Here is a 25,409-nt window from a genome sequence, read left to right as displayed (position 1 = left end):
ATGTCCCACAGTCAAGGCTTTTCTGGTTTTTGAATTGGGTAAACAGTTTGAAAAGTCCCCACAGCTCTCTCCCAGGCACTCAGTTCTCCCAAGGGACTAACAAATAAGTATGTATAAGCATGCATGTGTACACGCACACGCAAACACACGCTTTTCCTGAACTGTATCAGTAGGTTGCATATATCATGCCACTTTACCTAAAAGCAAGCATATTCTCTTACAGAGTACAGCTGTCAAATTGATAAAAATAATCTGCATGTTCCAGTTCTTTCAGTTGTTTCCATAATGCCCTCAAGTGCTTTTTTCTGGTACAGGACCCAGCCCCCAATCACATTGCGTTCAGCTGCCCTTTTTAGTCCCTTTTATTCTACAATAAGTCCTTGGGTCTTTCTTTCTCTGGCATGATGATGATGTTTTTGCAGAGAGCATGTCTATTATTTTCTAGAATGCTCCTCAGTTTGAGTTTGTCTGACATTTCCTTGTCTTGAGATTCAGATTGTGTGTCCCAGACTGGAGTACTATACTGAGGACGTGGTGTCCTTCTCTGGGTGTTGCCTCCGGAGGAACAGGGAACCTGTTTGTCCTGCACTGACCTTGTTTGTTCCTCTTTTGAATTTAAGTGAAATTCATATAATATAACCATTTTAAAGTAAACACTTCACTGGCTGTTTAGTACATTCACAATGGTGTGCAACCACCAACTCTATCTAGTTTGAAACATTTCCGTTACTCCAAAATAAAACCCCTACCCATTAAACAGCTTCTCCTCGTTCCTCCCTCCCCCGGCCCCTGGCAACTGCCAGTCTTTGTTCTGTGTATGGATTTGCCTCTTGTGTGCGTTTCATATAGATGGAATCATACGTTACATGGCCTGTCGTGTCTGGCTTCTTTCACTTGGTGTCGTGTCTTGAAGATTCATCCCTGTTGTAGCATGAGTTAGTAGGTGGTTACTTTTTGTTGCTGAATAATACTCCATTGTATGGATATACTACAGTTCATGTATTCATCAGTCCGTTTTGATAGACATTTGGGCAGTTTCTACCTTTGGGCTATTATGAATAATGCTGCTGTGAACATATGTGTACACTTATTTGTTTAAGTGTACACTTGTTTAAGTGCTTTTCACTTCTTTTGCGTATGTATCTAGAAGTGGAATTTCTGGGTCATACGATAATTCTGTGTCTAACTTTTTGAGGCACTACCAAATTATTTTCACAGCAGCTGCATCATTTTACATTCCCATCAGCAATGTATGAAGGTTAAAATTTCTTTACGTCTTTGCAAACAGTTATTCAGTTATTTTCTTTTTTTGTTTTTTGTTTTTTGGGGTTTTTTTTTGATAGCCATCCTAGGGGTTGTGAAGTTTTATCTCATTGTGGTTTTGATTTGCATTTCCCTAATTAGTGATGGCAAGTGTCTTTTTCATGTGCTGTTGGCCATTTGTGCACCTTCTTTGGAAAAATGTCTATTCGGGTCTTCTGCCATTTTTTAATTGGGTTATTCATTTTTTTCTTGTCAAATTGTAAGAGTTCTTCATATAATCTGAATACTAGACCTCCGTCAAATATATTATTTACAAATATTTTCTCCCATTCTGTGGGTTGTCTTTTCACATTCTTGATAATGTCCTTTGATGTACAAAAGTGTCTAATTTTAATGAAATCCAGTTTACCTGTTTTTTATTTAGTTGCTCATGATTTTTTTTTAAATTGAGTTAATGATAGGTTACAGTCTTGTGTGATTTCAGTTGTACCTTAATGTTTGTCATTCGTGTTGTAGGTGCACCACTTCACCCTTTGTGCCCACCCCCAACCCCACCTTTCCCCTCGTAGCCACTAACCTGTTCTCTTTGTCCACATTTTTAAATTCCTCATATGAGTGGAGTCATAGAGAGATTATCCTTCTCTAACTGTCTTATTTCACTTAACATAATTCCCTCAAGGCCCATCCATGTTATTGCAAATGGAATGATTTTGTTCTGTTTTGCAGCTGAGTAGTATTCCATTGTATATATATACCACAACTTCTTTATCCATTCATCTGTTGATGGGCACTTACGTTGCTTTCATGTCTTGGCTATTGTAAATAATGCTGCAATGAACATTGGGGTGCATAGGACTTTTGGAATTGCTGACTTCAAGCTCTTTGGATAGATACCCAGTAGTGGAATGGCTGGATCGTATGGTAGTTCTATTTTTAATTTTTTGAGGAATCTCCATACTGTTTTCCATAGTGGCTGCACCAGTTTGCATTCCCACCAGCAGTGTATGAGGGTTCCTTTTTCTCCACAACCTCTCCAACATTTGTTACTATTAGATTGAGATATTTTTGTCGTTCTAATGGGTGTAAGGTGATATCTTAGTGTAGTTTTGACTTGCATTTCCCTGATGATCAGTGATGATGAGCATCTTTTCATGTGCCTATTGGGCATCCATATATCTTCTTTGGAAAAATGTCTGTTCATGTCTCCAGCCCATTTTTGGATCAGGTTGTTTGATTTTTTGTTGTTGAGTTGTGAGAGTTCTTTATATATTATGGATATTAAGCCTTTGTCAGATATATGACTTGCAAATATTTTTTCCCAGTTAGTGGGTTGTTTTTTTCTTTCAATCCTGTTTTCATTTGCCTTGAAGAAGCTCTTTAGTCTGATGAAGTCCCATTTGTTTATTCTTTCTGTTGTTTCCCTTCTCTGAGAAGGCATGGTGTCCGAAAAGGTCCTTTTAATACTGATGTCAAAGAGTGTACTGCCTACGTTTTCTTCTAGAAGCCTTATGGTTTCAGGTCTCACCTTTAGGTTTTTGATCCATTTTGAGTTTATTTTGGTGAATGGTGAAAAAGAATGGTCAATTTTCATTCTTTTACATATGGCTTTCCAGTTTTCCCAGCACCATTTGTTGAAAAGACTTTCTTTTCTCCATTGTATGCTCTCAGCTCCTTTGTCGAAGATAAGCTGTCCATAGATGTGTGGTTTTATTTCTGGGCTTTCAATTCTGTTCCATTGATCTGTGCACCTGTTTTTGTACCAGTACCATGCTGTTTTGATTACTGTAACTTTGTAGTAAATTTTGAAGTCAGGGATTGTGATGCCTCCCATTTTGTTGTTTTTTCTCAGGATTGCTTTAGCAATTCGGGGTCTTTTGTTGCCCCATATAAATTTTAGGATTCTTTGTTCTAATTCTGTAAAGAATGTCATTGGGATTCTGATTGGGATAGCGTTGAATCTGTAGATTGCTTTAGGTAGAATGGACATTTTAACTATGTTTATTCTTCCAATCCATGTACATGGAATGTCTTTCCATCTCCTTATGTCGTCATCCAATTCTCTCAGAAAAGCCTTGTAATTTTCATTATATAGGTCCTTCACTGCCTTAGTTGAATTTACCCCGAGGTATTTTATTCTTTTTGTTGCGATTGTGAATGGTGTTGTGTTCTTGAGTTCTTTTTCTGTTAGTTCGCTATTAGAATATAGAAATGCTACTGATTTATGCAAATTGATTTTATACCCTGCAACTTTGCTGTAGTTGTTGATTACTTCTAAGAGTTTTCCAATGGATTCTTTGGGGTTTTCTATATATAAGATCATGTCATCCGCAAACAGCGAGAGTTTCACTTCTTCCCTCCCTATTTGGATTCCTTTTATTCCTTTTTCTTGCCTAATTGCTCTGGCCAGGACCTCCAGTACTATGTTAAATAAGAGTGGTGATAGAGGGCATCCTTGTCTCGTTCCTGTTTTCAGGGGGATGGCGCTCAGTTTTTGCCCATTGAGTATGATGTTGGCTGTGGGCTTGTCATATATGGCCTTTATGATGTTGAGGTAGTTCCCTTCTATGCCCATTTTGTTCAGAGTTTTTATCATAAATGGCTGTTGGATCTTGTCAAATGCTTTCTCTGCATCTATTGAGATGATCATGTGGTTTTGTTTTTTTTTTTTTTTAAAGATTTTATTTTTTCCTTTTTCTCCCCAAAGCCCCCCGGTACATTGTTGTGTATTCTTCGTTGTGGGTTCCTCTAGTTGTGGCATGTGGGACGCTGCCTCAGTGTGGTCTGACGAGCAGTGCCATGTCCGCACCCAGGACTCGAACCGACGAAACACTGGGCCACCTGCAGCGGAGCGCACGAACGTAACCACTCGGCCACGGGGCCAGCCCTGATCATGTGGTTTTTATTCCTCAATTTGTTGATGTGGTGTATCACGTTGATTGATTTGCGGATGTTGAACCATCCCTGTGTCCCTGGTATGAATCCCACTTGATCATGATGTATGATCCTTTTGATGAATTGCTGAATTCTGGTGGCCAAAATTTTGTTTAGAATTTTTGCATCTATGTTCATCAGTGGTAGTGGCCTGTAGTTCTCTTTTTTCGTGGTGTCCTTGTCTGGCTTTGGTATCAGCATGATGTTGTCCTCATAGAATGTGTTAGGAAGTGTTCCATCCTCCCTAATTTTTTGGAATAGCTTGAAAAGGATAGGTATTAAATCCTCTCTGAAAGTTTGGTAGAATTCCCCAGGGAAGCCATCTGGTCCTGGGGTTTTATTCTTTGGGATGTTTTTGATTGCTGTTTCAATCTCTTTCCTTGTGATTGGTCTGTTCAAATTGTCTGCTTCTTCTTGAGTGAGCTTTGGGAGATTGTAGGAGTCCAAGAATTTATCCATTTCCTCTAGGTTATCCATTCTGTTAGCGTAGAGTTTTTCGTAGTATTCTCTTATAATCCGTTGTATTTCTGCAGAGTCTGTTGTTATTTCTCCTCTTTCATTTCTGATTTTGTTTATTTGAGCTTTCTCCCTTTTTTTCTTTGTAAGTCTGGCTAGGGGTTTGTCAATTTTATTTATCTTCTCAAAGAACCAGCTCTTTGTTTCATTGATCCTTTCTACCGCCTTTTTCGTTTCAATAGTATTTATTTCTGCTCTGATTTTTATTGTTTCTCTCCTTCTGCTGACTTTGGGCTCTGTTTGTTGTTCTTTTTCTAATTCAGTTAGGTGTAATTTGAGATTGCTTATTTGGGATTTTTCTTGTTTGTTAAGATGTGCCTGTATTGCAATGAATTTTCCTCTTAATACAGCTTTTGCTGTATCCCATATGAGTTGGTATGGCATGTTATCATTTTCATTTGTTTCCAGGTATTTTTTTATTTCTTCTTTAATTTCTTCAATGATCCATTGCTTGTTCAGTAGTGTATTGTTTAGTCTCCACATCTTTGTGCCTTTCTCAGCTTTTCTCTTGTAATTAATTTCTAGCCTTATAGCATTATGATCAGAGAAGATGCTTATTATTTCAATTTTTTTAAATTTGTAGAGGCTTGCCTTGTTTCCCAACATATGGTCTATCCTTGAGAATGTTCCATGTGCACTTGAGAAGAATGTGTATTCTGCTTTTTTAGGATGAAGTGATCTATATATGTCTATTAAGTCCAATTGTTTTAGTTTTTCATTCAGCTCTACTATTTCCTTGTTGCTTTTCTGTCTGGATGATCTGTCCATTGATGTGAGTGGGGTGTTGAGGTCCCTACTATTATTGTGTTGTTTGTAACATCTTCCTTTAGGTCTGTTAATAGTTGCTTTATGAACCTTGGTGCTCCTATGTTGGGTGCATAGATATTTAGAAGCGTTATTTCTTCTTGATGAAGTGTCCCTTTAATCATTATATATTGTCCCTGTGTGTCTCTCTTTACTTGTCTTATTTTGAAATCCACTTGGTCTGATATGAGAATTGCAACACCTGCTTTTTTTTCCTTGCTATTAGCTTGAAGTATTGTCCTCCACCCCTTCACTCTGAGCCTGTGTTCGTCCTTGGGGCTGAGGTGTGTTTCCTGAAGGCAACATATTGTTGGATCTTGTTCTTTAATCCATTTTGCCACTCTGTGTCTTTTTATTGGAGAGTTCAATCCGTTTATGTTGAGAGTGATTATTGATGCATGTGGACTTAAAGCTGTCAATCTGTTGCTCATTATCTGGCTTTCCTGCTTTTCTCTTCCTGTGTGCTTTATCCTACCCATTTGATACTGCAGTTTCTTATGCTGGCTTTCTTAGATTTTTGCTTATTTATGTTTTATGTCTCTGTTCTATTGTTTAGTTTACTGTCTACCCTGAAGTTTGTATTTAGAATCTCATGAATAATATAGTCTATTCTCTGGTGGTCTCTTACTTACTTGGCCTAGACTGATTTAGTATCTTTGCTCTTCCCCTCCTAAATTATTATTGTCATTTCTTGTTCTAATTTGTGTTATGAGTTTGTAGTTAGAGTGATAAGATCGTCTTTGCTTTGGTAGTTTCCTTACCTTTATCCTAATGCTATAGTTGAATATTTGCTGTCCTATTCTGATTCTATTTATCTGTCTCCCTAGTCTCTGGTTTGTGACCCCTTTCTCCCTTTTTTCTTTTTTCAGGTATGAGAGCCTTCTTGAGAATTTCTTGTAGTGGAGGACTTTTGGTTACAAATTCCCTTAACTTTTGTTTGTCTGGAAAAGATTTAATTGCTCCCTCATAGCTGAAGGATATTCTTGCTGGATAGAGTATTCTTGGCTGAAGATTTTTATCTTTTAAAGTTTTGAATATGTCACTCCATTCTCTCCTAGCTTGTAAGGTTTCTGCAGAGAAATCTGCTGAAAGTCTGATAGGAGCTCCTTTGTAGGTTATTCTCTTCTGTCTTGCTGCCCTGAGTATTCTTTCTTTGTTTTTCATTTTTGCCATTTGTACTACTATATGCCTTGCAGTAGGTCTTTTTACATTGACAAATCTAGGAGATCTGAAAGCTTCCTCTACACACATTTCTCCCTCAATCCCTAGATTTGGGAAGTTCTCTTCTATAATTTCATTAAGCACACTTTCTGCTCCATTTTCCTTTTCCACGTTCTTGGGAATTCCTATGATCCTTAAATTCTTTCTCCTCATTGAATCTCCTATCTCTCTAATACGCTCCTCATTCCTTTTAATCCTTAGTTCTCTTTCTTCCTCTGTCTGGACCCATTCAGCCTGTCTATCTTCTATTATGCTAATTTGATCTTCTGTGGAGTCTACCCGGGCATTCAGGGAATCTGTATTCTGTTTTATCTGGTCCATTGTATTTTTCATCTCTAGTAATTCTGTGATTCTTCTTTATAATTTCAATCTCTTTTGTGAAGTAACTCCAGAACTTGGCTTGTTTCTCTATCTTTCTCTCTACCTCATTGGGTTTTTTGATTATAGCTGCCCTGAACTCATTTTTACTTAGTTTACCTATTTCCAAGTCCTCAGGACTTAATTCTGTGTTTTTATTGTTTTCCTTCTGGTCTGGGGCTTTTATAAATTGCTGGATGGTAAAGGAGCGGGTTTTTTGCATGGTGGTAGAATTCGGTTGCAGTTACAGCCTGTCGCCACTAGATGGGGGTCGAGAGCTGCATGTTCTGAGCTCTCGCCTTTGGGCAAGATGGCTGCGCCCACTGGCTTTGCCGGGAGGGAGGGACGGTTTTTCTCGCTCGGTGATCTGGATTTGGATGAGTTCTGTTCTCTGGTCTCCTGGGGCCCTGGGTTTATTGGGTCCCCGTGCACGGAAGCTTTCCCCCGTCAGCGGGTTTCCACTCTACCGGCAGCGGGAGTCCTAGACCATCCCCCAGTGGCGCAGCCCCTCCCCTGCTCCTTCCCAGACCCGCACAGCGATCCCAGACTCTGGGGGAGGGAGCAAAGTTCTCTCCTACCCCGTTCCAGCTCCTCCGAGGCCGGCAGCAGGATGTCCGTCCTCTGTCTTTTGATACTGTAGGTCTATGAGTCCTGGCATTAGGTTCATTAGCTGAAATTCAGGGGGTTTTTTCCCAGTCCTTTGTTGTACTTTGGAGGGGAGAGAGTCCTGGGTCAGCTCACCCCACCATTTTGCCTAGTTTCTCATGATTTGATGTCATATCTGAGAATCTACTGCCAAATCCAGGGTCATAAAGATTTATTCCTGTTTTTTTCTAAGAGTTTTATGGTTTTAGCTTTTATATTTAGGTCTTTGATCTATTTTGAGTTAGTTTTTATATATGGAGTGAGGTAGGAGTCCTGCTTGATTCTTTTGCATGTGATTATCCAGTTGTTCCAGTACCATTTGTTGACAAGACTGTTCTTTTCCCCACTGGATGGTCTTGGCACCCTTGTTGGAAATCAGTTGACCATAGATGTATAGATTTGTTTCTGGACTCTCAGTTCTAGGTCATTGGTCTTTATGCTAGTACATACCACACTGTTTTGATTATTGTTACTTTTAGTACGTTTTGAAGTAGTAAGTTTGGGAAGTGTGAGTCCTCCAACTTTTTCTTATTCAGTATTGTTTTGACTCTTCTGAGCCCCTTTTAATTCCATTATGAATTGAGAATTGGCTTTTCCATTTCTGAAAAAAAAAGTAATTGGAATTTCACTAGGGATTGCATTGAATCTGTAAGTCACTTTGGGTAGTATTGACATCTTAATATTTAGTCTTCCACTCCATGAACATGAGATGTCTTTCCCTTTTTTTGTGTCGTTCGTTCTTTCTTCTTTTTGGTGAGGAAGATTGGCCATAAGCTAACATCTGTGCCAGTCTTCCTCTATTTTGAATGTGGGATGCCACCACAGCGTGGCTTGATGAGCAGTGTGTAGGTTGGCACCTGGGTCCAAACCCACGAACCCCAGGCCACTGAAGCAGAGCACATGAACTTCACCACAACACCACTGGGCCAGCCCCTATTTGTGTCTTCTTTAATTTCTTTCAGCAGTACTTCATAGCTTCACTGTATAAATCTTTCACCTCCTTGGTGAAATTTATTCTTAGCTGTGTTTTATTCTTTTGGATACTGTTGTAAATGGAACTGTTCCCTTAATTTCTTTTTCAGATTGTTCATTGTTGATGCATTAGAAACACAGCTGATTTTTGCATATTGATCTTGAACCCTGCAATTTTGCTGAATTTGTTTAGTTTTTTGTGTGAGTTCTTTGGGATTTTCTATATATAGAATCCTGTCATCTGTGAACACAGATGGTTTTCCTTCTTCCTTTCCAGCTTGGATGCCTTTTTCTTTTTCTTGCCTGATTGCTCTCACCAGCAGTTCTAGTACAGACCTCCTTGTTGTCTTCCTCACTTTAGGGGGCTCTGTCTTTCACCATTGAGTATGAAGTTAGCTGTGGGTTTTTCATGGACACCTTCATCCTGTTAAGAGAGTTCCTCCATCCCTAGTGCTGTTGTCATGACAGAGTGTCGTGTCGGTGACTGCTGGTCACTTTTTGTGTGGTGTCTGCTTTCTTCACTGCAGACTTGCTTATTCCTTTTTGTAATTAAAATTCCTAAGTCGTTTGTGGGGTTGGGCCTTGGTTTACAATCTCTCACCAGCAAGCTTAAGGACCATGTGAAAAGCCTGTGGAGAGAGTATGGGTTCTCATAACAAGAAAAGAGAGCGCAGTTGCCACATCTGTCCCCCACAAATGCCCGCATCTAGCTGGGCAGCACACCCCTTGACAGACCCGGGGCAATTGGTTCTCAAGCTGTCCACCTTCTTTGTGTTCACAGCCCGATTCGGATTCCACCAAACACTCAACTCCATCAAACAGCTCCAACCCCAGTGGCCCGCCGAGCCCCAACTCCCCCCACAGGAGCCAGCTCCCCCTCGAAGGCCTGGAGCAGCCAGCCTATGACGCCTAAAGCCGCTGGCTCACTGCCTCGCCACCACAGGCCAGGGAGCCAGGGGTGGCCTCCAACATCAGTGCCAAGACTGAGCTGACCCTCCAGTGTTGTCCAAGGAAATGTAGAATCAATTTGTAGATATGGAGATGAAGAAAAACCTTTATTATAACAACGATCAGTTTTATGCCACGTTATTCGTGGCAGTAGACCAGATCCATTCATCTGCACAGCTGTGAGGCGACACTGTTCCGTTTGCACATGAAGGACCACCACACAGCCTCTCCTGCCCAGAACAAGCTGAGAAGGCATGTGGGGCCCTGCTGACGCCGGCCCTTTCTGCAGAAACCCGGTAGACCCAGCATGGCTCTGCTCAGGAAGCAGACGGCTCAGGACACGGCCTCAGTAACAAGTCTGTTCCCTGAAACTGTTTCCTGGGACCTTAGGAGAATAGTAGGAAGTTGTATATCATTCCCAGTGTCACTAGAATTTTGAAGACAGAGGAAATGGAGGTTAGTTTGTGGCCTTTTTATTCATTTAGCCATTTCATAGTCAGCCGCAGAAGTCCTTCTGCTGATCTTGTAGCGGTGGACAGAGGCCCATTACAAGTGACGCCTGCCCTGCCCTGGGTCCCTTGTGTGTGTTAGTGCATTCCTGGTCACAACCATGAAGTGTCATCAGTATCTACTACTGTGAAGTCAGCTGTGCTCTGTTTCCCACTCGCTTCCACAGCTTCTGCCTCCTGCCGTAAAACTGGTGAGTGTCATGGTGCAGCCAGGCCCCAAGGCCTGCTGGGCCAAGAGGAGGCCAGAGCCCCAGGTTGCCCAGCAGCAGGCACCAGGACACCCCCGCCCTGCCCAGTCCCGCCCCTGCATGGAGCCCCGTGCTTAGTCCCCGTATGGATCCTGTAGACTCACCCGACACACTCCTGCACATTGGCCCTGCCCGTGGCGCGGCGACACTGCCCACGTATTTACTCTCACCCTCCCTTGTACCACATGTGAGTAATCAGGTTTGTGGCCTGTCTCATTAAAGGCTTGTGATTAGCTGGCCAGCAGACACAGCTTGCCCTTGGCCCAGGACAGGCTTTCCCCTCTCCCACTGGTCGACGTGCTTGGCGACGCTGTTTGAGACGTGCACTTAAACTTGAGTCGGCACTGAGTGACGTGGGCACCACGGCCTGCCTGTGCGTGTCACACACCCAGCACCTGCCTGCCCACCCGCCCCCCTGGGCCTTCTGCTGGGGCTGGCACCTGCTGGGGGTTCTGGTTTTTACTTTTTTAATGTAAGTCTGAGTCTTTGTAATTATTGAATTGTGAGAACATTTTTGAACAATTTACCTGTCAATAAAGCAGAAGACGGCAGTTTTAAAGTTCTCAGTGGTTTGTCTGAATGTGATGACCCATCTTTCTGAGAGTGTCTGGGCCCCCCAGTGGTTCCCTGTGCTGGGAATCCCTCCCCAAGAGGCAGTGAAGGAGCCGTCGTGCCTCTGGAAGCTGTTCTTGGTCGTTCGCTCAGGGGGTCATGCAAAAGGTGCCTTTGTCCATGTGGCAGGAGCTGGCCTCCAGAGCTGTGACCTCTCACCTGCTAAGGACATGAAGGGGGGGACCTCCTGAGGGGCACCCTGTATCGTGGTAGGCGGGGTCAGCTGTGTGCCACGGGTGGAAGGAGGGCCCGTCTGGCTAAGCGCCCCTGCTGGGCCTCCGGGTAGCTGCAGCAGCCGGACCGGGGGTTAGGATTTCAGCCTGAGAGCAGTGCAAGCCCTCAAGGGCAGTGGGCAGGGTGTGGCCTGCAGCCAGGCCCAGGATGGACCTGGGTGCCCAGTGCTGGGTGGGAGAGGGTGACATGCCCATGAGCCCCAAGAAGGCACAGTGAGGGCCCATGAGGGGAGCTGCACAGAAGGGGCTCCCATCCGTGGGGCTGCTCAGAGAAGCATGGAGGGCCCTCACCACACACAAGCACACTGGCACCTCAGCAGTTTTAGGGGACAGAATGGGACAGGCCAGAGTCACCAGGACCAGGGGGTGCGATTGAGGGGGGAGGGGCTGGTTGGGTGATCATACTGGGAGCACCGGCCCTGGCAGGTCACTTTCCCTCAGGGCAGGGAGTGGCCTGTGTTGGGCTGGGTCATATTTGCCCTGAGACCCCTGGTACGTTGTTGGTAAAAGGACGGCAGCGACAGCACCTGCCAAAGAGGGTGATGTGAGGATATGATAAAGTTTGGAGAGCAGCCAGCCCAGCCCCTGGTAGGGACGATGCTCGGGAAACACCCGTGGCGCCCCTGCAGCTCTGTGCCAGTCAGCATGGCTAAAACAGCCCAGGCCTCAGCACCGCAGCCTGGAGCTTCTCTCTGTCTCAGTCCACAGCCCACGCTGGCCTGTCAGTCTGCTCAGCGCAGTCACTTGGGACCTCAGGCCGATGTGTGAGGCCTCCATGGTCACAGCTAGGGAAGGAATGTGGCAGATTTTAGAAGCCCAGGCCCCAAAGCTCTACCCAGAAGGGGTTCACATCCCATCTGCTCCCATTGTCTTGGTAAGCCACGCCACCTCCAACCTCCCAGGGGACAGACAGCAACCCTATCTGCCCGTGAAAGGGGCCTGGAGTGTCGGAGTAGCAGTCACCACACCAGGCACAGAGCCTTTCAGAGCCATTCGAACAAAATCACAGCAGCTGGAAAAACTGACAAATGAGCATGACAAGTGTTTGGTGAGCAGCCTTGTAGGGCAGGAGGCAGCCAGGGCTTCCGATCAGTGATAGGATAGATCTTGGGCCCCATTTGACATCGGCTCTGCTTGAGGCAGGCGCTGGGCTTAAAGCAAGCAGTGACTGTAAAGCCTCTGAAACAGGCACTCCAGGTCAGCCCTTTTTAACAAATGAAGTACTAACTGTCGTAGTAGAAGGAATGGTGGCGTTCACAGTGGAATGCTACACAGCACCAAGAGTGGCAACCACATGTAGCAGGGGTCAGCGTGGCAAAAAGGATGCTGGCCACAGAAAGCACAGCTTCTGGTGACCAGAGCTTTAAAACCTGCAAATTAATCCACTGTATAAAAGCGGGCAGAGAGCTTACCCCGGGGGCAGGGGTGTTGGTGATGTTTCCAGAGCCAGATGCTGGTTAGACAGAAGGGTCACCCCGGACAGCTCAAGCTGGGCACCTGTCAGTACAACCTTACACACAGCCCTATGATTTGCCTTCTCATTGCTGCCCTGTGGAGTGCTGGGTGGGTGTCCTACTCGGGGCTGCTCAGCCCTGGCACCGACCCTGCAGGACAGAGCCACCCTCAGAAGGGAAGGGCAAGGCCTGGATTTGCAGTGATGGACATCAAACACCTTGCCCACCCAGCAGGATGCCACCTGCCCGGGATGTGCTCCACCACTGTGTGGGGGCAGCTCTGCCCCTGGCCCCCAGCAGAGGGGACAGACCTACCCTGTCCCTGGGGCTCCCCTTGGGGAGCCCAATCTGCCCTGTCTGGCGGACCTCCCTGTCTACCTGGCTGGCCCTTTCTCTGTCCCATCTGGGCGCAGCCTGGGCCTGGGCAGCCCACCTCGCTCCAGCTCCGCCTGGTGCCTCACTGGGGTTTGCTTCTCTCCCCCCACCTTCCCTGCTCCAGTCACTTCTTGCCCGGTGTGGTCCGGGCTCCTTCCATGGGTTCCTTCAGCACCAGGGGCAGCCCCCTCCTAGAGCAACTTCACCAATCAGAAGCGCCCCGCTGCCCCACCCTACAGGTGATGGCCAGGCGGGTGGAAGGGGTGGAGGACCACTCCCCGTTCAACTGTGTGACCAACGAGGGCACCCCCCGAGGCAGGGGCAAAGGGCTGTGGGTGCAGGAGGTGGTGTGTCCACGGCTGACAGCAGGTGCAAGAAACCCCTTTATTGGGCAAGACCACTTTATCTTTGGCTGGCGGGGGCCGGGGGGCGAGAAGAGGAGCAGCGGTGCCAGAGACGCCGGGCAGGAGCGGGGCGGGCGGGTCACGCGGCAGCTCAAGCCTCGGCCTCGAACAGCGGGTTCACAAAATAGCTGCGGCTGGTGCTCCTAGCGTCTGCCTGCGGGGCGGGGGGCTGCGGGGGCGCGGAGTCAGAAGGCGTCGGGCGCTGAGCCCTGCCTCGGAGAGGCCTCAACCACGCCCGCCCCCTCACCTGCTCCGCAGAGCCCGCCACATCGAACACCGGGTTGTCGAAGCCCAGGGGCGCCCCGGCCGGCGCGGGAGCCGCCTCGTCGCGCCTTCTCCACCTGGAGAGCCGGGAAGCGCGTGAGACCCTGCGGCAGCCCCGGCCCCCGCGGCCCCGCCCCGCATACCTGAGCCCCGCCCTCCACGGCCCGGCCCCGCCCCGCGTACCTGAGCCCCGGCCCCGCGTACCTGAGCCCCGCCCCGCGTACCTGAGCCTCCCGGCGCGGCGCAACAGCAGCGCCCCCGCCAGCAGCGCCAGCAACAGGAGCAGGGCGGCCACTACTCCGCCCGCCAGCGCCGCGCGCGGCGCCGGGCCACCCTGCGCCGCCGCCGAGCCGTCCCCGACAGGCGCACCCGACTCCCGGGCCGTCGCCGACAGGACCCCGAGGGCCTCGCCTGCAACGGAGGGCGCCGGCTCAGTCTGCCCGGGGAGGGGGGGGGGGCTGGGCGGGGCTGGGGGCCGGGAAGGGGGCGCCTACGGTTACCGTGCTCGGCGACGTCCGCCAGAAGGGCCCGGGCCAGCCGCCCCGCGCCTCCCGTCTCGGTCCCGGTTTCCGCCAGCACCACCTGGATCTCCGTGTCCGCCTCCACGCCCGTGGCCTCGCGGGACTGGGGCGTGCGCGGCACCTTGGACACCGCCATTTGCAGCCCCTGGTACTGGGGCTGGGAGGGGGGACAGTGTTGGCCGGGGTATTCCGCCCCTCGGACCTGCAGGGACGTTGGCGGCAGGGACAATGGTGGACAGGCAAGCGGAGAGTGGACGAGTCTATGAGGCGGATGGGGTCCCAGGATCTCTGCTCAGGGGGAAGTCCCAGGCGGGGGCTGCAGAGGCTGTAGGGGCTGGGTTGGGGGCGGCCTCATTACCAGGGCCAGGAAGGAGTCCAGCAGCCGCGCCCGGTACCGGTCCAGGTCAAAGGCGGGGCCGTGGGTCAGCAACACGATGGCTCCTGCGACAGGAGGGCAGGGGTCACCGCCGAGAGCCCCGGGACCGACAGGGAAACTGAGGCTGGGGTGGGGTGAGCCAGAGTGGCCAGGCCGTCCCAGAAAGCAGGAGCCAGACGGAGGCGCTCACCGCAGAGGTCGCAGCACTGTCCCTCGGGTCGGAGGGCGTCGTGGCAGGCGGCAGGGGGGCAGTGGCCGCCCAGGGGCTGGAGCAGGGCCTCGCAGATCCACGGCTGCACCTGGAAGGGGGCAAGCGGGGGTCAGCGCGCAGAGGACGAGGAGCAGGCCGCAGCGAGAGACGGCCTTGCGTCCCGGGAGGGGAGCAGGCCCGCACAGTCCCGACCTCGGGCCCAGCGCCCACCCCACCTCGCGCGCTCCCCCGGCCGCCCGCTGCGGGCCGCGCTCACCTCGGCGTTGCCGCAGATGCAGCCCGACGGGTCGGCGCAGGCCTCGGAGCCCACGCTCAGCGCGCCCGGCCCGTGGAAGCGCAGGCGGCCGGCGCGGGACGCCAGGAAAGCGGCCAGGTCCTCGTCGCGCGTGAACGTCTGCGAGTGGCGCGTCCCCAGCGGGGCCAGCCCGAGGAGAAGACAACATCTGAGTTCTCCAGACTAGCAGGGGAGGGAAGCGCTCCGGGGAGGGGCACTGCCAGGGCAAAGGCGGGGGATGAGACCCGAGCCCCCTCCCGCCCCTGCGCGCCCGGCTCACCTGGCCCAGCGCCCAGACGCTGCGGACGCGCACGGTCCGGGCGCCGAGGCCGAGGCCCACACGGAAGGAGGCGTCGGACGGGAAGACGACGTCGTCGTGACGGCAGGGCACGCGCTCGGCGTCCACGGAGAAGAGCCCGCGCGCCGCGTGCCCGGAGCGCCAGACGCTCGGGTCGTGCCACGAGAAGCGGTCAGGGTCGAGGAAGAGCGCTGGGGCGCCTGGACGGGCACGTGTCCCGTGAGCTGCGCCCGGAAACGCCCCTAACCAGGCCCCGCCCCCAAGGCACGCCCTCCACCCAGGCTCCGCACCGAGACGCGCCTCCATCAGGCCCCATCCCCGAGGCACGCTCTCCGACTAGGGCAGGCCCCGCCCCCACCACGCCCATCAACCTGGCCCCGCTCCGAGACACGCCCTCCAATCGGGGCAGGCCCTCAGCCTGGCCCCGCCCCCAAAACGCAGCCCGCATCCCGGCCCCACCCCTGAGACGCGCCGGCCAACTAGGACAGGCCCCGCCCCCAAGCGCGCCCTCAATCTGGCCCCGCCCCCAAGTACCCTCCATCCAGGCCCTACCGCGGGAGGCAGGCCCTCCAACCAGGATGTGCCCCCACCCAGGCCCCGCCTCTACACACGCCCTCAGTCTGGCCCCGCCTCTCAAGACGCGCCCCATCCAGGCCCCGCCCTTGATCCCGCCCCAACCCGGAACTCGCCCTGCCCTCCAGGCCCCGCCCACCAATGCGCTCCCTCCTGGCCCCGCCCCGGCCCGGCCCCCTAACCTGCGCTGCAGTCAGGGTCCGAGCTGGCGTCTGGGGCGCTGAATCTGGCTCCTGAGGCCAGGACGAATTCCCCATCCAGCGGTAGGAGCTGCAGGAAGCGCAGGCTGAGGCGGCGCCACGCGGAGGTCCAGGGCGCCAGAGGCTCCCGCTCCGCGCCCACCCCCGCCCCCCGTCCCTGGGGTGGAGATCCTAGACCATGGCCACAGAGTGGGCAGTGGAGGTCAGGGCCTGGGGGCGCCTCGCCCTGGCTGAGGGTCAAATAGGCCAGAGGGAGCAGGGCCGCAGGCCAACGAGCAGGACCTAGCCTGAGACCTGGGAGCGTGGAGTTTGGGACTTGGTAACACTTTCCAGGGCCATTACCCTCCCCCGTCACCCCTGAGAAACTGTACAAGCCAGGGGCTCGTGGATTCCAGGAACCAAAGCCGCTGGGGAGTCTCAAGGCAGCCCTGAACCGTGTGAGGAAGGAAAGGAAGCTACGGTTCTGGGGAGGGGTTCCAGGGGTGACAGAGAGGGTAGGGGGCCTTGGAGTCGCCCCCGCCTCCCCGCAGGCCTAGGGTCCACGACGGCAGCCCGTTCACCACAGAAGTGCGGCCACAGCCCAGGCCTCAGGTATCAGAGGAAATACGGCGAGAAGGCCAGGAGAGGGAAGACTGACCGGGCCCCCTCCCTTCCTCTCCCCTCCGAGGCCCTCCTCCTTCTGACCCTCGGGATTGAGGTTGGAGGTGAGGGCTGGGCCACGGGGAGCCGCTCAGTGCAGGATCATGAGGGGTTCAGCCTCATCAGGGGCCGTCCACCCACGGCCCAGCCTCGTGTCCCAATTTGCTGGGCAGGGCCTGCTCTTCATTCCATCTTTGAGCTCTGGACCTGACCAGGAGGCTGACACCAGGAGAATGCGAGGTCACAGGCCAACTACCTCCACACCTGAGGGTGCAGCGCTGTGACAACAAGGCAACCCCACCCACAGGAGCCAGGGGCGAACCATGGGGACAAATGGACACGCTATACCTCAGGAACAGGGGAGGTATTAACAGTGTGAAGCATGAACAAGAACTTGTTTTTAAAAAGAACCAAAGGGAGAAATATAAATAAATTATGAAAAGTATAATAGTTGAAAGGAAGAGCACAATAGCTGAGAAAAACATGACGACTGATCCAGCTGAAGAACACCCAGTGATTGGGTGTTCTTGTTAAGGAACTCTCCAGAAGACAGCAGGAAAGGACTGAGAGAGAGAAACCAAGAGAGACAGGAGGCTCGACATCCAAGTGCCCAAATTCAGATACAAAGGTGGAGGAGAAGAGGAAATAATTGAAAAAACAACAAAGATGAATTTTCCAGATTTGAAGAAAGCTAGGAAACCTGGGACTGAAAGGTCTCACTAAGTGCCAAACAGGAAAAAAGGAGAGCCACACCCAGACACAGGACGGTGCGTTTATGCATATCGAAGACAAAGAGAACGTTCTAAAAGCTTCAGAGAGAAAGAACAGATCACCCAGCAAAGAAAAAAAATCCAGAAATCAGGTTTCTTGGCAACAGCAATGGATGCAAAAAGACAATAGAGTAATGTTTTATATATTAAAGGAAAAGAACTTTCCATCTAGGATTTTATATCCAGCCAACCTTCCATTCAAACGCAAGAGCATAATAAAAAATATCCGCAGGGCTAAAAGACTTCAAAATGGTTGCCACACAACCACCTACTCTGAAAACACGCTTGGAGGAAGAAGGAATGAAAGAAATCCAGAAGCTACAAAGAGATATGGGAAGTCAGGGTGATGAAATGCTTTAGTACAGTTTATTGGTCTTGTTAGATTTTTAAAAGCTAGAACTAAAATGTGATGGGGGAGGGAGAGACCAAAGGGGGCCAGGAGTACAGTAAGAACTTGCTTGCTCCTGGGGGAAGATACAGATATTGAAATTTTAAGAAATTAAAAGGACTGCCAAGCTTGAAAACCTGGATGAAATATATCAATCTCTAGAAAAACTTAAAATGTCAGAATTGACACAAGAAGCAATAGAGAATTTAAACAGACTGGAAAGCATTAAGGAAATTCAACTGTTAGTCAAAGACCTGCTCTTCCCCAAACCCACAGGTGACGTATACTGAACTCTCAAGGAATAAGTAACTTCTTACAGAACTTGTTCTGGGGGGGAAAAAAAAGAGTGAAAATTGCCTAGTCTATTTTATGAGGCCAGTGTAATCTTGATTCCAAAACCAGATGAAAGACAATACAAGATAGAAAAGTTATAAGCTCATTTTACTTATAAACAAAGATGCAAAAACCTTAAATAAAATATTGGCTGACTAGATCCAATAACGCATTTTTTAAATACACGGTGGTCATAGGGGTCATGTCCCAGGACTGCAGGGAAGGAGAGGGGACAGCTCCCAGCCCAGCTTCCCAGTGGCGTGTGTGTTAGTGTCCCAGCAGATGGCAGTGGAGAGTCCTGTGCCAGCAAAATCAGTCTAGTATGACAGAGGGAAATCAAGTGTCCTGAAGAAGTGGGGCGTTTGAAAAAGTGGCACACTTTGACCAGCACCTGCAGGAAGGTGCCAGGAGGACATCAGTCCTGCAAGGATGGTTCAACCTCAGAAACCCTCATTAACAGGCTAAAGGAGGGAAGAAAATCACATCTCGATTGATGTAGAAAAAAACTGAAGAAGTCCAACAACATACTTACGATTTTTTAAAAAGCTGATGGCAAACTGGCGATAGAATAGAATTCCCACAATTTAATAAAGTTTATGTGCCAAAACCCTACAGCAAACGTTAAATTCAATGGAGAAACAACATGCCTTCTCTGTCACATTGGAACAAGACGAGGACCCCCTTTCATCACTTCTGTTAACATAAGGGAAGAGGCCCTGGACAATGCTATAAGGAAAGAAAAAGAAATAAAAGGGGTTAGGAATGGAAGGGAAGAGGAACAACTGTCATTTACAAAAATAGCCAACTAGAGAATATAATTTTCAAAAATAAAGCACCATTCACAATGGAAACCAAACCATAGAGGCCAGCCCCGGTGGCCTAGTGGTTAACTTCAGCACATTCCACCTTGGCAGCCCAGGTTTGGTTCCCAGCCACAGACCTACACCACTCTGTTAGTGGCCACGCTGTGCTGGTGGCCCACATACTAAAAAAAATAGAGGAAAATTGGCATGGACATTAGCTCAGGGCAAATCTTCCTCAGCAAAAAAAAAAAAGAAAGAAACCAAACTATAAAGTATTTATGAATTAACTGACACTATACAAAATCTCTATGGGGACCACTTTAAAACTCTAGTAAAAAAAGAAAAGAAAAGAAAAGAAAAGAAATTGTAGTAAAGAGTTTTATGATGGATGACCTGAAATATTTGGAGAGATGGTGTATGCTCCTGAATGGATGACCTGACTGTAAAAAGCCGTTGTTCATTCCCAATCAAAATTCCAAGGTTTTGGTGGTGTTGCTGTTGTTTCCTGATAAACCTACTCTACAATTTCTCTGCATCAATCAGATCCACAGAGAACCAGTTGACCTTGTAGCAGAAGGGTGAAGGGGGAGTTGCCCCAATGGGTAGTAAGACGTCCCGCAGATCCACAGCGTGGGGAGCGCGCGGCGCCCGCAGGACAGGCAAAGAGACCAGAGACTGAAGGCAGCGCTCTGAGAGGGCCCCGCACACACCCCGGGCGTCTGATGAGCCGTGACGGCAGCGCCGCAAAGCCAAGGGGCAGGGCTGGGGGTTTGGAGCAGGATGTGGCAATTGCGCTCATTCTCAGGAGAAACGTGCGGCTGGTTTCACAGCTAGGCCGCCCGAAACATGTGCCCCTAAGGGTGGAACCGTGACGTAACAGACGTGACATAGATTTGATTATGGTTGTGACAGAGGAGCAGAGAAGGGACTCTTAAAACACCAAAAGCTTGGTTCTATCTAAGGCGGCGGATCCGGCGTCGCACGGATCACGACGTCCGTTCAAGGGCGCGCTCCGCAGGATCTCAAACCGCACCCACCCGCGGACAGAAAATAGAGATTCCTTTCAAATGAGAACACCGGGCGGAGGGTGGAAATGGGCCAGGAGAGGGGGGTGCAGAAAAAGGAAAATCCCAGGGTGAGAAGCTTCAAGTCTGAGAAACAGAAATTAAAACACCGACGTCGCTGCACCTCTTATGAGGCGACGTCTCCGCAGCCGGACGACGCTGAGCGCCGGGGGTCGTGGAGGAGGGGACCCCGGTGCAGCGGGCGCGGGAGGCGGCCTCGGGCGGCGCCGAGTCCATTCCGCCTCCGCCGGCTGCGACCCCGGGGCCATCGCCCCTGTCCCTGGGCTCCTGGACTGTTCCCACCCGAGTCCTCCGGGGGCGGCGCGGTGTGGGGCGGCTGGGGACGTGAGGCAGTGTCCCATGGGTCGGTGCCCAGGGGTCCCCAGAAAGGGAGGAGGGGCTCCCGTCTGGGCAGCTGGGAATGGCAGGAAGGGCTGGCTGGAGGGACCTATCAGGAAATGAATGGATGAGTAAATGAAGGAAGGAAGGAAAGAACCTTGTCTCTTTTAAGATCCCCAAGCTTTTCCAAAGGAAGAGATCATCAAAGTAACGAAGTGGGCCCGGAGGGGCCCCCAGGCCCCGACACCCCACCCCCAATTGATTCCTCTGCTGGGGAGTCCCCCACCTGCTCCAGGTGCCCCTGCGCTCTCGCCGCGGCGCGGGCCGGTTGCCTGGGTGGCGCACGGGCTGTGGGGGCGGGATCGCTGGATCCAGCCGCTGCCCCCCAGGCCTCTGCCTCCGCCCCCTCGCCGCCCCCTCGGCCGCACTTTAGTCTTTGGGTTGGACAAATGTGGAAGGGCGTCCCAACCCGGATCTGCGGGCACAGTGGACACCCAGCCTCTGCCTGATGTCTCCTCCCCAGGGAAGGGGTCCCCTGCGCTCACCAGTCCGGCCCTGCGCGGGGCCAGGCTCCCAGAATTAATGCCGCTTTAAAAACCGTCAATTACCCGAGCCGCCTCGGAGGGGAAATAAGGCCTGCGTCCCAGATCCTGCATCAGGGCAAGAGACTGGGTGGGGCCGGGGCCAATGGGCCGCCCCCACTCACCCACACAAAATCCAGTGGCCTCCGCTGAGGATCCCAACCCTGGAACCCACGCGCAGAGCCCCCAGCTCCGCCCTTTGCTGGGGGCCAGCGACCCTCACGAGGGTGTGACCGATGCTGGCAGGTCCACAGGCGACGGGACAACGATCCGTTCCAACCCCGGGAGCAGCGGCTCTGGGGAGGGGCTTCCCCACGAGCGGACTCTGAGACCCTGGGGGTCTGGGAAACGACGCTCCAAATCAGGGATGGGGGCCCTTTCTGTAAAGGGCTGGAGAGTAAATATGTTAAGCTTTGCGCACGGTCATAGCCACTCAACTCTGCCGCGGCCATCGATGCTAGTGATCGAATGGGCGGGGCTCTGCCGATAAAACTATGGACCCTGAGATTTGAATTCCTCGTGCCACGAAATAGTCGTCTTCTTTCGACTTTCCCTCCAAGCACTGAAAACGTAAAAACCGTCTTTAGCTCCAGCCATGTGGCTGCACTTGGCCGGTAGGTTGCTTCTGACACGCGCCTTTGATGACTGCAGCCTTTCTCACAGGCCTTATCAGAGCCCTTAACACATTGTGAGGCTCCAGGCAAGCGCAGCTCCAAACGTACGTGGTTATGGAACTTCTTTTTCCCTCCTAATTCCCACCGTCCTCTGGACGCTAACGTTCTGTGAAGCAGTTTGAGAAAAAGCTCCCCTGGAGTTCTGATGGAGTTTCTGGCACCAGGACAGGAAAGGGGTTTGGGGGATGGGGGTGGGGGTGGGGGTGGGGTTAGGGAGGGGGGGTTTCCCAGCGCAAACCTCAGGGAAGACAGACTGGGTGGCGGGGCGGGGGTGGGGGGGTGGGAGGCGGAGGCCACAGGCAGAGGGCATTGGGGACCCGAGGCGCCCTCCGCACCTGCCTCCAAGGCTGGGGCACAGCCTGGGCTGGGACCGCAGGACCAGTGTCCCCTCCCAGAAGCCCCTCCAGAGGCCGAGGGCCCGAGGCCTGCACGGTCCCCCCTGCGGTGGGGGCCGGTGAGGAGGCAAGGAAGGGGCGTGCCAGGCGGGTCGGGCTCCGACCGCCAGCCGCCCTGACCCGCGTCGCAGCCGCAGCGCCTCACCATGTCCGAGATGCTGTGACCTTCTCGCACCAGGACTGACACCATCTGCAGGAGGAAGCGGCGTCAGCGGGCGGACCCCGCGGCCCCACCCGAGCCCAGGGGGGGCGCAGGCACCTTGTCCGCGGGGAACCTGACGGCGGCGCCCGCGCACGGGGTCCGGTTCTGGCTCCAGTTGGTGGCGGCGTCGAAGTCGGTGTTGGGGACCCAGAATTTGTAGGCGGCCCGGGTCAGCGCTGGGGAGGGGGCGACTGAGTGGTCCCCGGGGCCCGCAGCACCCGGGTTCTCGCCCAGGCGCCCCACAGTCGGGGCGCAGATGGGGTCCCCGCGGCGACGCACGCCCGGGCCCCCGTCCCTCCCCGCGTCGGACCAGACCCTGCGGGAGCCCGGCCCCGACGCTCGCCGACTAACTTCTACTGGAACCGCAGAGCCCTCGCAAACGTGCCCGCCTCCAGGACGCCGACCAAGACCGCCTCCCCCAGTTTGCCCGGCGCTGGCGACGGCCCGGCCCGGTGAGGACAGTGATGAGCGAGGACGGAGGGGAAGGGGCGGCGGAAGCCTCTGCTGAGAAGAGGGGCTGGGGGCGGCTCTGAACGGGAGCTATGTCCTGAGGGGGCCGCGAGGGGCTAAGAGAGCGGGACGGGGATGGGGCTGCAGGTTCTAAAGCTCCCGGGCGCTGGGCGGCGGGCACCGAAGAGGCGCGCCAGCCGGGCTGCGACGCAGGAGGGCCAGCGCGCCCTCGGGGACGGGGAAACTGAGGCAGGCTGCAGAGCCCGGCAGCCTCACGCGCGCAGTCGCTGCTCTCGGCAGGGCCTGAGGACGCGGCCACTTCGCAGACGGGCCGGCGGCGCCGAGGGCGGGAGCCGAGGCCCCAGCGCTGGGCTGGCCCGGGCTCCTGGCGCGCCCCGCCGCGCACTCGAGTCTCGCAGCCCCTCAAGCCCTCGCCGCCCACCCCTCGGGGGACCTTGACCCGCCGGGCCTGTCGGGCCGGGGCCCAGCCGCGGCGCACGGTGCGGCCCCCACCGGCGCGGGCCCCGCTTACCGCAGAGCTGCAGCCACAGCAGGGCCCGGCCCAGCACGCCCATCCCGCCTGGGCCCGCGGAGCCTCCAGGAGACTTTGCCCCGCGGGGCCCACGTGACCGGGCGGGGTGGGGTGGGGGCCTCCGGGACGGTTACACATTTACCTCCAGACCCGCCTGGCCGATTCTGCAGGCCCCTCGGAGGAGTCGGCTCCACCTCGCTCCTCCCCGCACACTCCGCCCTCCAGGACCTGAGGACCCTGGGTGCTCAGGAAGAGGGGCTCGTCAGGACAGGCCTGCCCCAAGACGTGGGTGTGTTGAGGGGGGAGGAAACAACCTTTGGGCTCCCCCGTCTCTGTCTTGGGTGCAGCCCCTCTACCCAACTGGTGGGGCTGGGTGTCCACTCTTCCAAGGAGGGCCCCCCTGCCTCCTGGCCTGGATGGACTGTGGATGGTGGCAGAAGGACATGTGTAGATGAGTGGGGAATGGTTCATAGTGGGTGCACGGTGAGTGGGGAAGGGTATTTGCCCTAGCTGGTGGATGGATGAAGAATGGGTGGATGGGAGATGGTGAGTGAATAAGTACGTGGACAGTAATCTAGGGAGGGTGGGTGGGTGATGAGTGGTGTGTGATTAGGTGGATGCTGGATGGTATTGGTGAATGATGGATGGTGGCTAGATAGTGGATAGTGCTGGATGGTTGATGATAAGTGGACAGATGGATCATGGATGGTGGATGGGATCGGTGGATGGATGCATACCGGAGAGTAGATTGTGGAAGGGTGGCTGTGGGTGGTAGTTGGCAGGTGGATGAAGAATGGTGGAATCCATTCTGGGCCATAGAGAGCGAGTGGGTGGGCAGACAGGTTCTGCATGGTAAACTGGATGACGGACAGTGGGGTTATGGGTAGTGGGGTGGTGAATTGATTATTAGGTGAATCAATAGAGAGACGGATGGGTGACCTGTGGATGGGGTCCAGCAGAGAATGCCTTATTGGTTATGGTGGATGGAAGGAGGAGGAACAGTGGGGGGGCCGTTGCGTCCAGGATGACCTGGTGGTAGATGAGTGAATACAGAAGGGCGGGTGGAAGGGTAGGTGATGGAGGCGCGTGTATAGAGGCTGGACTGTGGGTAAAAGGAACTGCTCGGGCTTGGGGGCCCCGGCGCCTTCCTCCCTCCAGGTCACCCTGCCCCCTCCTGCATGCCCTCCCTCACCTGCAGACCTCCCGTCTTCAGCACCGTTCACTCTGACTGGCCTTTGCTTCTCCCGCACACAAGATATTTCATGCAAGAAGGATGGAACCCGCCGCTGGGGGCACGCCTGCCTCTGTAAGCTCTGGGCAGGGGCAGTGGCTCCTCCGACTGGGCAGGAGGGAGCGAGCACACGGGTGCGCGCCACCCTTTACCCTCGTGGGACCTAGGCACTTACTCTCAGTGGCTCAGCGGTGCCAGCCCTGCCCAGCCTGGGACCAGGACGGGGGGAGGTCTGCCTGGTCCTGGAGTTTGGCCCGCCCACCCATTGGGCTGGCAGGAGCTCCATCCTCCAGGCAGCCTCGACCAGGACAAAGGGGCTCTTGTGGGGTCAGATCTCCTCGTCTTGCTTCTCGCCGGGAAGGAGGCAGTTCTGTCTATGGGGCCTCTTTGGGACGCCACCCCAGGGAGTCTGGCTCCGCTCCCCTCCCCTCCTCCCACCACCCCACATCTGGTTCTCAGTGAGGGAGCTTGGAGGGGCTCAGCGAACTTCACGCCGGTGCCCAGAGCACTGTGGCCAAGCCTGAAAGGCCAGGCAGGCCACTCCCAAAGAGATTGTGCTGTCTGGAGAGGGCAGTGAGACTACTTGGGCAGTTAGGGAAGGCTTCCCAGAAGAGGTGGCATTAAAGTTGAGACATGAAGGATGGGGTTGCAGCTGCAGCCAGTGCGGTGCGTGGACTGAAGGTGGCAGAACAGGGGTTGGAGCTGGTCGGCCATGGGGTATTGGACTGCAAGGGGAACCCTTGAGCAGAGGCTGGAGGTGGGTCCTGTCGTCAGAGGATGACTCAGAGAGGAGCCCCTG

At 52.9% G+C, this 25,409-nt stretch overlaps 2 protein-coding genes across 6 annotated transcripts in view; one reads left to right on the top strand and one right to left on the bottom strand.

Moving 5' to 3' along the window:
* Nucleotides 1-10,976, top strand: part of CDC42BPB (CDC42 binding protein kinase beta) — a 133,526-nt gene extending 122,550 nt beyond the window's left edge. For all 4 annotated transcript variants that reach the window (XR_011431894.1, XR_002803706.2, XM_023628442.2 and 1 more), the window contains one exon: nucleotides 9,491-10,976. Coding sequence is in view for 2 of the 4 variants with exons in the window: in XM_023628442.2 (XP_023484210.2) it covers nucleotides 9,491-9,622 (132 nt within the window). In the remaining 2 variants the exon portion in view is untranslated. The remainder of the gene's footprint in view (nucleotides 1-9,490) is intronic.
* Nucleotides 10,977-13,458: 2,482 nt separating this feature from the next.
* On the bottom strand, nucleotides 13,459-23,472 carry AMN (amnion associated transmembrane protein). 2 transcript variants are annotated; one of them, XM_023628444.2, is made up of 12 exons: nucleotides 23,380-23,472; nucleotides 22,455-22,573; nucleotides 22,341-22,385; nucleotides 16,192-16,279; nucleotides 15,419-15,636; nucleotides 15,121-15,258; nucleotides 14,844-14,952; nucleotides 14,636-14,718; nucleotides 14,257-14,434; nucleotides 13,981-14,167; nucleotides 13,740-13,833; nucleotides 13,459-13,661 (listed from the first exon to the last, which is right to left on the bottom strand). In XM_023628444.2, the coding sequence occupies exons 1-12, from the start codon at nucleotides 23,420-23,422 to the stop codon at nucleotides 13,584-13,586; spliced, it is 1,380 nt and encodes a 459-aa protein (XP_023484212.1). In that variant the 5' UTR covers nucleotides 23,423-23,472; the 3' UTR covers nucleotides 13,459-13,583. The 2 variants fall into 2 exon arrangements, with proteins under 2 accessions (XP_023484212.1, XP_023484213.1); XM_023628445.2 differs by lacking the exon at nucleotides 13,981-14,167.
* Between the last annotated feature and the right edge of the window lie 1,937 nt (nucleotides 23,473-25,409).

The sequence above is a fragment of the Equus caballus genome, chromosome 24 (assembly GCF_041296265.1).
Source record: "Equus caballus isolate H_3958 breed thoroughbred chromosome 24, TB-T2T, whole genome shotgun sequence".
NCBI lineage: Eukaryota > Metazoa > Chordata > Mammalia > Perissodactyla > Equidae > Equus > Equus caballus.
This window is presented reverse-complemented; position numbering and strand designations above follow the sequence as displayed.

Bases quoted from the DNA above. Each gene is read 5' to 3' on its own strand.
- AMN (XM_023628444.2), bottom strand. From the start codon at position 23,422: ATGGGCGTGCTGGGCCGGGCCCTGCTGTGGCTGCAGCTCTGCG. The intron at 22,574-23,379 runs GTAAGCGGGGCC...CCCCCTCCCCAG, and splicing joins GCTGTGGCTGCAGCTCTGCG to CGCTGACCCGGGCCGCCTAC. The intron at 13,834-13,980 runs GTACGCGGGGCG...CCGGCTCTCCAG, and splicing joins CGCCGCGCCGGGAGGCTCAG to GTGGAGAAGGCGCGACGAGG.